The sequence below is a fragment of the Gracilinanus agilis genome, chromosome 1 (assembly GCF_016433145.1).
Source record: "Gracilinanus agilis isolate LMUSP501 chromosome 1, AgileGrace, whole genome shotgun sequence".
Taxonomy (NCBI): domain Eukaryota; kingdom Metazoa; phylum Chordata; class Mammalia; order Didelphimorphia; family Didelphidae; genus Gracilinanus; species Gracilinanus agilis.
In genome coordinates, this window is record NC_058130.1 from 86,079,057 (window position 1) to 86,093,135 (window position 14,079).

Sequence of the window (14,079 nt, forward strand, 5' to 3'; positions counted from 1 at the left end):
AGCCGGGGTGGGGGGGCACGGGAGGGCTGTCAGGAGGTGCCTGCCTGGAGTCACAGAGGGGAAAGCCGAGGGGGTCTTATCTAAGGTGCGGGGTGCAGTCAGTGGCCGAGGGAGAACCTCTCCCGGGAGCTCTCCACCCCACCTCTTTACCTTGCTAAACAAAGAGGAGATGAGAAACTAAGCTAAAATTCTGCGAAAGTTCAGAATTCCAAACAGAACCCGTCACCACCTTCTTGAAATTCCCTCCTTAATAACCAGTTGGGCTCAGGACTACTTCCGTATTGTGTCCCTTGTTTTGGCATTTTATTTACGGTGTCAAGTAATTTTCTTTTGTTGTTTCCTCCAGTTCGTCCAGTGTCAAAAATCCTTCATTTTACCTTCTGAATTTCATTCGTCATTACAGTATCCTTTTGTTTTTGTTCACGGGGTTGTTGTAACAAGAATTCTCCCCAGCTTTTTTTTTTTTTTTTTTTTTTTGCTCCTTTCAAACTTACTTCTTAAAACCCCATTGTTTTTTAATGGATTTTCATACCTGCTCTCTAGCTAGCTGTTTCAAAGTATAATACTTATAGCATTACAAAGAATTAGATTTTCTTGAATGCTGTGCATATTTTCCTACATGCTTTTATTTTTCTCAAAATATTTAATAGAAAAAAGAAAAGCAATTGTATATAGACTTTGTGAATTGTTGTTGTTGTTTAGTATTGTTTAGTACACACCTTTGATTTCCTTGGTATAAGACCATCCCAGTGTAGAAAGTTCACTGATGCAGATCAGCAACTGTTCTGGTCACTTATGGGCTTTGGGAGCTGCCTAAGGGCACTGAGAAATGTAATGATTTGGCTTATTGTTATGTGTTGGAGGAAGGATTTGAACACAGATCTTCCTGACAGTTCTTTCTTACTATGCCTTATGCTACTGACTGCTCTTGTAAATTCTGATGAAAAAGAACCAAAAGAAAAATATCAATGAATGCTGCACAGGAAACTCAGAAAATTAAGGGGAAAAATCCAAATGTGTTAAGATATAAAAATTTGAAACAACTCTAGGTTTTATTTTTTTTACATTTGGACAAATTAGGCTTATCTTCTTACTTTACCCTATAATCTTCTCTTCTGTTTACCTAACTTACCTGTACTCCCCAACATCCCAGGTGAATCTTTTTTCCTGGTTAGTGTTGTAGTTGGAAAATGAGATTAATGGATTAATTTCCATTTCTTTATAATTCGTTATGGTCTTGCCCTTTTCAGAAAAAAGCAAATTTTTAATGTGTGGATCCCACTAAGAGTCACATGAACTTCATGTGATTATTAGTTGTGATTTTTAATTTATTATACCCTGCTAGAATGTCAGTTTATTTTTTAGCTCTAATTTGTTCAGAAAAATACTTATTTAAACAATTGGTAAGTATTGTCCAGAGTTGCTTCCAATAAAAAAAAAAAAAACAATATCAGTAAGGCATGATTTGTCCTGTTTTTGTGGTTCAAAAGTCTTTAACTACCTTATGAAGCTTTTGGAGACATATGTGGTATCTAAAATATAACTGTAATTTCTTCTGAAGGATATCAAGTTTTAATAGCTATACAGGTGAGTTCAAAATTTTTCAAGTTATTTAAAATGTGCTAGGTTTCCCTGTCCCCAGGATATGGCTTTACAAACAGGTGGTAAACAACATTACCATGTTTCTCTCTGGTAGCCCACTGTAGACTGGTTTTAGACTCCCACGTTTATGACTATAGCCAAGGTTGTTTTAACATCAAGAACTGAGCTCCAGAAATTTTCCTTTTGCATCATGGGAACAACACTGATAAACATTGTTCCAAATTTTTTTCAACTACATAAATAAATAGCCACTTTTAAAATAAATTTCATTTCAATACATTGTGTTTTTTCATAAACATACTTGGAGATTTCAAAGATGCCTATAGAAAGTAGTCTCAGGAAGAAAAAGTTTGAAAGCTAGCCTAAAGTAGCATGTTTTTCCCACATTTTAAATTTTAGTCTTCAAATAGTATACACTTACATGTTGCATTATAAAAAGTGCAATAGGCATTTGTTAAAAACTAAGCAATTTGATCCAAACATCTCTTAGTGATTGAAGATTTTTACTTATTCTGTGAAGAAAATAATTTAGCAGGAGTTTGTTTTATAGGTAGTAACTAGTATTCCTTTTCCAACTTTCCATTATATCTGTCTTTAAACAGTTCTACTTAAATACACTTTTTCCTTTTTACTTCTCCTGACCCTTCCTTTTTATTTTCCCTTCTCTTGTCTCTTTTCTTCTCTTTCAGTTTTGAATATATTAATACCTTTGCCGATTCAGCACTTCTAAAGCTCTGCCTTCTCCCACTAGCTTAACTTGGCCTTCAGACATTATGAGGAGACTGGCTTTTCGAGGCGCTGGTTGTACTCTGGTAAATCTGGTAAATTACTGATCATTTACACACCCACTTCCTTTATTCCCATCTTTCCATGCTTCACCCTTCACTACTCATTTCAGACCTTTTTCATTTAATGAGCCCCTCTTCATGTTCATCCAACTTATATGATTGCTGTTAGTGGATTGTATCAAAAATATTTCATCTTTATTATAATGTATTGGGGGACAGTTTACCAGATTTCAAAAAAAACAACTTTGTATCCTTTGCCTATACATGAAATACATTTTAGCCCATATACCTAATCATAGACATGGTGCACAGGAAACAAACTCTCTTGGGTTATTTTTAAATACCCTCAAAATCACTTTAAGTAGATAAAACAAACATTAAAAATTGGATATACAGACCTTCATCCAGTTGAAGTTGTGAGAATCCCCTTGGTTGATTTATACCCTTAATTTCTTCCTGGCTTATAACCTGGCAAAAACTTTTAAGAGCACTTTTCCTCGATATTATTGGCAACCAAGGCATTTTTTCTTTATGTTCTGATTTTTCCTAGTTTCACAGGAAAATTGAATGTCAATAAATGATCTAGAATCTTTAGTTTTAAAATAGGATCATTGGAATCTCAGTTGACACTGGGATTTTCTAGTTGAATTAAATAAGGAAATATTAAACACTACCTCCCACCCCTTTTTAATGTGTCAGTCTTTTCTATCTTTAGCAGAGATACAGTTAGTAATTACAACTCTCATGTTAGAGACTGGTACCTAGCAACAGCCCTGAAACTTAAAAGAGAAATTATAATAAATGGCCATGTTATTTGTTACAAGTAAGAATTGTTAAAATGTTCCATCATAAAACAGTTAGCAAAACTTATTGACCCTCAGAGGTCAGTCCTAAGGTCTGAAATAAAAATTAGACCAACACAATTTAACTTCCCAGGGATACAAATGATACAATAGTGTAATATTTTTGTGAAATACAGTATTTATATTTTGGTCTCCTTCTGGAAGATTGCTCTAAGTTAGGGTATGGCTATAAAAGTCTCATCAGTAGATAAATGGGAAAAGAGTACAATTATCAGAAAGAATCTGGATTCAAGATGATCTCCATAGCTTACTATTTACATTTTTATCATACAACTAAGTGTGATTGAAGGGTGCATTATTTTGAGAGAAAAATGTTTTCTGCCTAAGAAATAGCCACGCTGTCGCTGATTTTCAGTTTTTCATAGCTAGATGTCGCTGCCTTTTGTTTGATTCATAAACAGTTGACTTTTGTTTTAAGTAACCAAGTCATGGTTGTTCTTAACATGATCTTGCATCCATTGATCTAGAATCTCAGAAACAGTTTATAAACACTTGCCTTCCAGATATCACTGGATTTATCATAGTTTTGGCACCATGATAATGGTACCAATGATTGATTGGTTGGTTTTACCATTTAGGGATGATTTTGTTTAGAAGGTAGGAAGGAATAGGGAGAAATGCTTAGATATGTGGAAACTCCCTCCACTAATAGGCTCACCACTACCTTCCCATACCTCTGTTTCCTTCTTTGTGATTCTTATTCATGTCTCTCCATAAATCCTTCACAGAGGATCCACTGAACATTCTAGAGGCCACCTTTTAACATCTTGAGAGTACTTTTAGAGCATTTGGGCTATCCATCTGTTCTTTCATTTGTGATGCATGCCTTGTTCTTAATCTTCTTAGAGAGAAAATAGTAGTATTAAAACTTTGGAAGGCTTAACTACAATGCTAAATTTCTAGACTGCTCACCATGGAATAAACATTGTATTCCTAGGTTTTACCCTTTTGGCAAAAAATACTTAGTTTTTAGTTCCTGAATTCATAAATACAGTAAAACTTCACTAATTTGACTCAATGGGGGAGGTCAGTCTGAATTATAGGGGTATAATTTCAATACTTTCAAATGTGAATAGCAATGGGGGCAGCTGGGTGGCTCAGTGGATTAAGAACCAGGCCTAGAGATGGGAGGTCCAAGGTTCAAATTTGACCTCAGACACTTCCTAGCTCTGTGACCCTGGACAAGTCACTTAACCCCCATTGTCCAGCCCTTACCATTCTTCTGCCTTGGAACCAATGCCAAGTGTTGATTCTAAGATGAAAGATAAGGGTTTAAAAAAAATGTGACTAAGGGCAGCTGGGTAGCTCAGTGGAGTGAGAGTCAGGCCTAGAGACAGGAGGTCCTAGGTTCAAACCCGGCCTCAGCCACTTCCCAGCTGTGTGACCCTGGGCAAGTCACTTGACCCCCATTGCCCACCCTTACCAATCTTCCACCTATGAGACAATACACCGAAGTACAAGGGTAAAAAAAAAATGTGACTAGCAAGCCAAATTGTGCTATAATGGACAATTCTATTCAATCTGTTTGAAGTAGTAGGTAAAATCCAATGATTTTTTATATTTAAATGAATATTGCTAAAGTTCTTGAAAATAGTCCTTTTAAGCAGATAAAGTATTTCATAGTCCTTTACAGTCATGTTCATTTACCTAGGGTTAACCTGAGTTCAGGCTTGGTTGAATAATTCCAAGTTAATGAGCTTTTACTGTATCTGCCCCATTGGAGTTGACACACAGCTGAAGGTTGCTTTAAGTAAAAGCATTGTTCTTGCAATGAGGCTTTTCAATGATAAAGCCCAGCAACTTGCGCTGGAATGACTTGGGCATTGCTAAACTTTCTGCTACTGCCAAAATTGTTCCTTCAATAAATCAAAAGCTTGGTGGCAAATGGTCCCCAAAGGGCTTTGCTCCAAGGTCCTAAATTTTAAATATAAGAACATTGCTAATTGTTTTATTATAGAAGAAGTTGGATTCAATGGGCTCCAAGAGACGAAGGGCTACATCTCCTTCCAGCAGTATCAGTGGGGATTTTGATGATGGTCACCACTCTGTACCAACACCAGGCCCAAGCAGGAAAAGGAGACGACTTTCTAATCTCCCAACTGTAGATCCGGTAAGTAACCTTGATCAAACATTCCTAACAAATTTCATTTTCATGATTTCATTGCATCTCTTTGAATGATAGAGAAGGTTATATTTTCTCTCACACTTGCTTGGTATTTCTTAGGAGAAATTTCATCAGCTTCATTTATTGGAAGTTTACTGATATGTGAACTTTTTCCCCCCTTTTAGAAAAATATCATATTTACTTAGAAAGCTTTAAAAATACTTTTTAAGTCTTATTAACTAGTAAAGACTACTAATGTATAGCGTACCACCCATTATAGGATATTTTTCAAAGTCTTGGGGAAAAATATTTCTAAAAATGAATATAAGTATTGAAAATGTGTTTCTAATATAAGCATCCTTGGGCTAGAAAGTCTTTTCCTAGGAATCCAAATGTTTTGCCCTCCCTCGTGGCCTCTTCAACTTTAATGACTCTTTTTATTGAAGAGTACTAACTATTCCCTTTGCCATCGTGGCTCCATACTTGTGAAAATAAGCTTCTAGGAGACCCTTCTGGGTAAAGATATAGCTTTATTGTGACAGAGAAACCAGAGGGCCAGAGGTCTGCCAATTCCCCAGCTGAATCTCCAACCCTGATCATTGACATTGACAAGTTTTTAAAAGACAAAAAGGGGAACTTACAGAGTCGAGGGTTAAGACTTACAGGAATCACTCTTGACATGGGTAAAAATGACCAATAGGTCATGGACAGGTCAGAACATTTTCTGGGCTTCTTTACAGGTCATTCCTGGCGTAGTACATCCCAGCCCCCACAAGCCCTCTGAAGGCCGTTGGCTTCCAAGGCTTCCCCTCCAAAGGCTACTGTCCTCCAAGACTTTTGGGTGACTTTCTGATCCCTATAGCCTCTTACATGAATTAGTTTGATATAAAGTATATTATAAAATAGATTCACACACACCTAGGATTAACATAGTAACTTACTTATGATAAATATGATAACACACACTTAAAATGACTATAACAATACACACACACACTTGGAATTATAACTCAGATATTATCCTAGGACTACATTCTTAATCTGGTTACGTACACTCTTGCCTGGGACTGTATTCTTATTACAAATCTCGTAGTTACAAGTTATCAAACTAAAGAAATTCTTAAGCTAATACAAATGATGGGCTGCTTAATTATATTTCTTTCCTACGTACTCTTATTTGATTGTTTTTATTCTTTATTTTGTTCTTAGATTGCTGTGTGCCATGAGCTCTACAATACCATAAGAGACTACAAAGATGAGCAGGGCAGGCTCCTGTGTGAACTCTTCATTAGGGCACCAAAAAGAAGGTAAAAAATTAGGACAGTTTTGATGGAACATATATATTGCCATCCAGTGTTTAAAATCCAGTGTTTCAGCACTTTATTTGTTAAAGAAATGATCCCAAATTATTCTTGAGACGAGGTGTTGAGCTTATTTCAAGGATGCAGGAAAGCACATTTTAAAATAAGGCTGTATAGCTTGAAACAAAGAAAGGGATACTCTATACATGTCAAAAGAGACCAGAGGGTGGTCCTTTTTTATTTAACTTCCCTCATTCAATTCATAGAATCATAGATGTAAAACTGGAAAGGGCCTAAGACACCATTGAGTGCAACTTCTCCATTTTGCAAGTGAAAAATCAAAGCAAGAAAAAGTTAAATGGCTTGCGCAGGGTCACCCAATTAGTGTCTTAAGATAGGATTTCCACCAAAGTCTTCCTGACTTTGTCTAGAGCCCTGTGCCCTATCCCCAACACCACATTTTCTCTCAAAATTCAGTTCATCAGACATTCAGTGTCTGTTATGTGCAAGTTTTTAGACTATCCAAAGGATTCCCCAAAAGCTACTGACTTGCTTCACCTCTGAGACTTCAAAATTCCAACTAGAATTACCTCTGTGAGCTCTGCTCAAAAAGCTGAGTACCACAAGATTATAAGCAGTATCATGAAATCAGCTACCTTTAGAGATAGCCAAGACCATAGGCATCAGCTAGTCTACTCTCCTTGTTTTACAAATAAGGAAACAAAGTCCAGAGACAGAAATAGTTTATACTGTGTCACACAGGTTGTTGGGAGTGGAGTGGACTTTGAACCTAAGTTCTCCCAACTTCAAGTTGATTGTATTTTCTAATTTAACATATATTTTATAAGGTCTCATTTGTGTACAAATTTTGCAAAAGCTTCCTGAGACCAACTCCCTCCAGCTATAAATTCAAAATACATGGCAGAGCAGTGACTGAATCATGGAGTAATTCTCCTAACAAGGGCCTGGGCCCACTGATGTTATACAGAAGTCTGTTTTTAGGCATTTGAATCTCTTCCTCTTGGAGATCTAGATCTCCCAAGTTAGGAAACCTTCTAGCTCAAGCAGGGTTTAGAATAATGTGAGAATAGTGGATTCAAAAGGAAGACATTACAGATATTTGGAATACACCATTCATGCTTTGAAATAGACTGTATAACATCCAATGGGGAAATTTGGTTTGCTTGCCTATTCCTATTTGTTAGAAAGGTGTTTTTTTCCCCTTTGTCATTTCTCCCTCCCATTGGAGGAGAAGGAGAAGGCAAAAGGGAATAGATAGTAGCAAAAAAAAAAAAAGAAGAAAAGAGAGTCAGAGACATCTTGTTTAAAAGTGCACAGAAGAGAAAAGAAGGCCAAAGGAAGTAGAGACCAATGGCATAGCTTTGAAAGCTACAGGCTGAACTTAATTTTAGACTTAAAAAGTAAGGCAGAGTACCTACTAGAGATATATAGTTACATGTACAGTACTCTCTTTCTGTTCAACTGTGTATTTGGAAATGGCTATTTTGGAAGTGTTGAAGTTCAAAATAAAAAGAAACTAAAAAATTGACCTTGTGGAAAGTAACCGACCTTGTAAAAAGTGCCACTATCACTTAGTATAATGATTTAGCTGAACTAATATGGGTGTTTTTGTTCTTGAACTCTTCCCTGGCAAACCTATCTCTTAGCATTCTAATCATCCCATTTGATACATATGATGTTACACAGAATTGTATTTGTCTCCATATGAGAGAAAGTGTGTGAGTGTGTGCACACAGGTGCTTGTGTATAAAATATAAGCCATAACTAGTCTGTATTTCTTTGAGTTTTGATTATATATTATATATGCCCTCCTGAGTTATTCCTTTTTAAACTTGAGAAGCTCCCTAATAACAAATTTCTACATGGCCCTTTTCATTTTTCTCTGCTCCAAGCAATGTCACCAACATTGTAAGCACACTATAAAGGTTGTTTGACAGGCGAACTAAAGACAAGTTTAGAAAGAACTGAGGCATAAATTGGCCTTTTCAAATTTGAATTTAAAAGGATAGTCTTAGCTTAACTGCTTATTTTCCTCCACGCCCTTAAACTTCATCTATAAAAAGTTCTCCTAGAGGATATTATAACTCTTTACAACATTAATAATAATTTGTGAGACATGAAAATTGATATCTTTCCTAATGTCTTTTATCTGAAATGATAAAAAATAACTAGTTACATCATTTTTCATTTTAAATATTGTTTGCAATTTCCTGAAGGAAATGTTTTAAAGGATGTTTTCACCTGTAGATTTTGGATTAATTTGTATATCTAACACTTGTAAATTATGACAGAAATCAACCAGACTATTATGAAGTAGTTTCTCAGCCCATCGACTTGATGAAAATTCAACAAAAACTAAAAATGGAAGAGTATGATGATGTTAACCTGCTGACTGCTGATTTTCAGCTGCTCTTTAACAACGCCAAGGCCTATTATAAGGTGAGAAAGCAGTAGTTTTTGAAAGGCTGAATTCACATTTCCTTTGAAAATCAACATGTGTTTCCTCTACCAAAACAGATGATAGCCCCACCTGTATAAAAGAGCATTTTGCCAAATGGATCCCATGATTCCATATTGCACTTGTGATTTGAAGAACAATACAGGTGCACTTCATTTTATGCAATAGCTTTGTTTTTGACAAGTTATGTGCCATACAAATAATATTTTCCCACTGTTTTCCATTATAATTTGAGACAATTTTTATCTCAAAAAATTGATCTTTATTTTAAACTGGTCTTCAATGGACAGTGACTAAAATACTTTAGCTTTAAACTCTTCTGTCTCTCTTTATTCTCAAGTAATTATCTATGAACAAATGTTTGACTATATTACATAAATCAGATCCTTTTTTTTTTTTTCACCTTTGGGGACATCCCCACTTGTGTTTTCATTAGGGTAAGGAACTTCTAGTTTGAGCATTCCTTTCACCTATGCAGATTACTGACTCCTTTGCAGTTTTTAATTTTAAAGTCTTGCCTAGGATACTGAGATATTAAGTAACCTTTTTCCTGTGGTCCCAGGGCTAACAAGACCCATTTAGGTCTTGAACCCAAATCTGGTTGGCTCTAAGGCTGGCCTCTCTACACCATGCTACTACTGACTTTTGGGTCATATCTATTTGAAAGGAAATTTGTGGTGAGTTTTTTGATAAAGCAAAGAATCTCTAATTTATCTGTTTTATAAGTCTGTGTTTTTGTAAATTAGATTTTCTAAAAGTTAGGAAAGACTTATAGTCAGCTATGATTATTGGATATCACATAATTAAACCCCAACTTTTGGTGCCTAAGGACAACTTCAGTATAAGAATTTAAATGCCATTTTTATGTCAAGTCTTTCATCAAATCACTGAATGGGAAGGTTTGATCTTTATTAACTACTAACATCGAGTGGCTAGGTTCTAAATATTGTAGAAAGGAAATAAAAAGAAGGTCATGAGAAATGCTGCCATGGTGCAGAATGTACCTAAATTAATTCCAAGTATACCCTATACCCTCCTTCCACTTCAATATCAGGCTTATCCCCAGCAGGTTTGATCTTCAACCACTCCAGGAAGTTAAAGAGTTACCATAATGTGCATTTAAGTTTTATTGTTGTCCACATAAATCTCAATGTAATTATTTCATTATTATTGCTAAATGAATTTTGTACAGAATACTACTTAGGTGAGATTTTAAAATGATGTTTTTGAACTTGATACATGTTCAGTTGAGGCTAATATTTTAATGACCAGCCCTTGTTTTAAAAATGGAAATACAGGGGGCAGCTGGGTAGCTCAGTGGATTGAGAACCAGGCCTAGAGATGGGAGGTCCTAGGTTCAAATCTGGCCTCAGACACTTCCCAGCTGTGTGACCCTGGGCAAGTCACTTGACCCCCATTGCCTACCCTTGCCACTCTTCTGCCTTGGAGCCAATACACAGTATTGACTCCCAAGATGGAAGGTAAGGGTTTTATATTAAAAAAATAAATAAATAAAATAAAAATGGAAATGCAGATACCAGAATAACTTAAATGGGAAAGAGTTTTTATCATTTAAATTAACACAGAATATTCTTTATTTTATACTAAACAAATAAGAATTGTCCAGTGAATTTGTTTTCTTTTTGGTTCCAAGGACTTTTTTCTCTCCGCCCCCTACCCCCAAAGGAGATGAAGGGGCGAGAAAAGGGATGGGCTAACAAAAAAATGTTGAAGGGTCATTGAGGTATTTTAAAGTGCCCAGAAAAGAACAAAAGAAAGGTCAGAAAGAAATACAGAAAAGCAGGACAACTTTGAAAGCCACAGTTTAAATTTATATGAGAAAAACAAGCTGTATATAATAGAAACCCAGAGTTTCATGTACAATCCTTTTTTCTCTAATATATACTTATATACGTATATATGTCCATTTTATATTTAAGTTCAGAATAAAGATAAATTTTTAACAAAACAAAAAAAAAGGAATTGCCTGCTTCTTAATCTAGGGATTTGGCTTCAGAGTATTTTAGATTATTAAGTCAAAATGGTGATCTATATAGGGGCATGCAGGACGTGTTCAATGTAACCTTTGTTACATTTGTGTGTGTATGTTGTTCTCTTCCTTGTGCACAGCCAGATTCTCCGGAATTTAAAGCTGCCTGTAAACTCTGGGATTTGTACCTCCGAACAAGGAATGAATTTGTACAGAAAGGAGATGCAGATGAGGATGAAGAAGAGGATGATGGGCATGACAATCAAGGAACAATGTCTGAAGTAGTAAGTGAATAACTTGAACCATTAATGGGTGGGATTCTTAGAAGATGAGTAGTTCTAAGGAGGATGTTTCCTGTAGAATAGCATGAGCATCTAGTGTTTCCTTTGAAATTTCAGCAACAAATTTGCTAGTGAGTAGAAGAGGCTACATAGCCAGAGACCTTTTCAGTATCTTCATTCCATGTGAAAGGAGCATCTAACATAATGTTCTCCGAAAGTGATGCTAGCAGCCCTACATCAAAAGGGATGTCCATTGGTTGGAAGTGATTGCCTTAATCCAATAATAAGTGCTTCTATGAATTTTTACATTTGTGAATAAACTATAGACTTTTACTACAAAATTTGATTAAGGACAAGTTGAGTCCTAGTCAGCTGAGACTGATGCCACAGAAAGACATGGAAATCTTCATTAATTGCTCACTTAACCTATGCGTTCATCTAGTTTATTATATGGCTGTAAGATCTTCTTTACTAGATAAAGTTGTTCAGTATTCTTGGTTGTCTTTTTGCCCTTTTTTGACTGGGTTACTAAATGGGTAGGTGAAGGGAATGTGTTAGTTATAGTTTACCTAAATTTTAGTAAAATGTTTGATAACGTATCTCATACTATTTTTGTGGTGAAGATAGAGAGGTGTGTACTGCTGAACATTTTATTGGATTAGAGGCATATTATGCCTCTTAAACTGACACTCTGCTCAAAAGGGATTAACACCCTGGATGGCAGTCAGGACCCAAAAAGATCTTGAAAAGGCACAATCTAATAAAATGAAATTTAATAGATATAATATAAAGTTTTAAGTGGGATTGGATCAACGTCTATAGTACAGAATGGTTAGCAGTTTAAAAAGGACCTAGGGGTTTTAGTGGATTGCAAACTCAACTTGAGTCAGCAATGTGATATGGCAGCAAAAAAAGCTAATATGATTTTAGACTCCATTAAGAGAGGCAGAGCTTCCAGAGAGAAGTGAAGGATAGTACCTAAGTATATGCCCTAGTTGGGCCCCATCTAGAATGTTGTGTTAAGTTCAGGGTGCCAGAGTTTAAGGACGACATTGATAAGCTGGATAGTATCTAGAGGAGGGAAGTCAGAATGATGAAGGATCTTGAGTCCCTGTAAAATGAGGATCAGTTGAAGAAAATGAGCTAATTACCTGGGAGAAAAGAAGATTCAAGAATATAACTATCTTCAGGAATTTGAAGGATTGTCATGTGGAAGAGGGATTAGACTTTTCTGTCCTACCCTGAAAAGCAGATCCAAGTCCAGCTGGCAGCAGTTGCAAAGAAGCCAATTAAGGCCTGATATTAGGAAAAGCTTCCTAACAGTTAGACCTGTACAAGAGAAGATGAGTTTCCACTCATTGGTGATTTTTAGCTAGAACCTAAATCACAGCTTCTTTTGGGGTATGGTTTGGCTTAGGTAGCTGCTAAAGTTCCATCTAACTCATCAATTCTTTGGTTTTATAATTGGTTACTGGGAGGGACCATTGTGAAAAAAACTCAAAAACCTCTTCTGCAAAAGAATCATCAGAGAAACCAAATCTAATATTTCCCCTTCCAAAAATATTTTAGGCCATGCTTTCCCAAGACAAGTTTGCTGCAGACAAAACCACAATAGCAAAACTTAAAATCTTCTCTCCTTGCTTTTGTAACACTGCTCTCTTTTGGTCCTTCTATTTGTTGATTCCCCTTAAGGACTTTCCTGGGCCCTCTTTTTACTGCAAACTTTTTCTTGACAATCTCATCCTATCCCATGGTTTCAATTATTATGTAGATTACTTCTAAATCTATATATCTTGTCCTAATCTGTTGCTAGTTGCCCCCTTCACATCTCAGTCTGTATTTTCCTTCTCCATAATATCCCTGATGCACTTCTCATTTGTCCTCTACTTCTGGCTTTTTTCTGTTACATGTAGCTGCTAAAATGATATGCCCATGACACAGGTTTTATTGTCAGCCAGTCAGCATCTACTAATGTGTGCCAGGCCCTGTGTAGAACACTGGGACTTTTTTTTTTTTTAAGGCAAAAATAGGCCATGTCTTCCAGGCCTTCCAGTTTTTGAAAAACATAACCATTTACTTTTGGCAAAAGAAATAATTATGATGTCATAGGTACTCACATATTAAAGCAAATGCATAAATAATAAAATAGATCATGATCCACACCAGGATTATACTTTTACACCAAATCATGTTACGGAAGCACATGAGGAATGAAAATACTTAGGGTAACTTATAACTCTGATTTGCATGCAGTTTTTGTCATTGGTCCATTCAGGAGCATCTGCACCCTACAAAACTGTTTCTTTGCTCACTACTTAGTTGTTGTTCCTCACTGCTGTCTGGCTAAGCAAATCTTCTTTCTCTGAACATAAGATATACAGCCTCTTTCAACTTATAATAACCCTTTAGAAAGTTTTCCCTTGGACTTGGATTGACTACCTGAACTAAGGCAGACTACCCAGCTCTCTCACACCTAACTCCAGCAGAAAAATGAAATTTCCATTAGATTGAATGATGATCAAGAAACCCAATAAGAAACTACAGTAAGAAATGTCTTCTGCAGGAGAATTGTGTAGAAAGTCAGCCATTAGCTCATAAGTAATGGGAAAAGGGGCCACAAGAACAGGCAATCAAATCAATGGCCTCTCAGTATAATTAAAGGAGGCCCTAA

At 36.1% G+C, this 14,079-nt stretch overlaps 1 protein-coding gene across 1 annotated transcript in view; it reads left to right on the plus strand.

Moving 5' to 3' along the window:
- The first annotated feature begins 2,375 nt into the window (after positions 1 to 2,375).
- The window catches only part of PBRM1 (polybromo 1), a 118,567-nt gene continuing 106,863 nt past the window's right edge, over positions 2,376 to 14,079 (plus strand). Inside the window, exons 1-5 of the mRNA XM_044676605.1 lie at positions 2,376 to 2,423; positions 5,211 to 5,363; positions 6,567 to 6,664; positions 8,971 to 9,118; positions 11,268 to 11,411. Coding sequence (XP_044532540.1) covers positions 2,376 to 2,423; positions 5,211 to 5,363; positions 6,567 to 6,664; positions 8,971 to 9,118; positions 11,268 to 11,411 — 591 coding nt within the window. The remainder of the gene's footprint in view (positions 2,424 to 5,210; positions 5,364 to 6,566; positions 6,665 to 8,970; positions 9,119 to 11,267; positions 11,412 to 14,079) is intronic.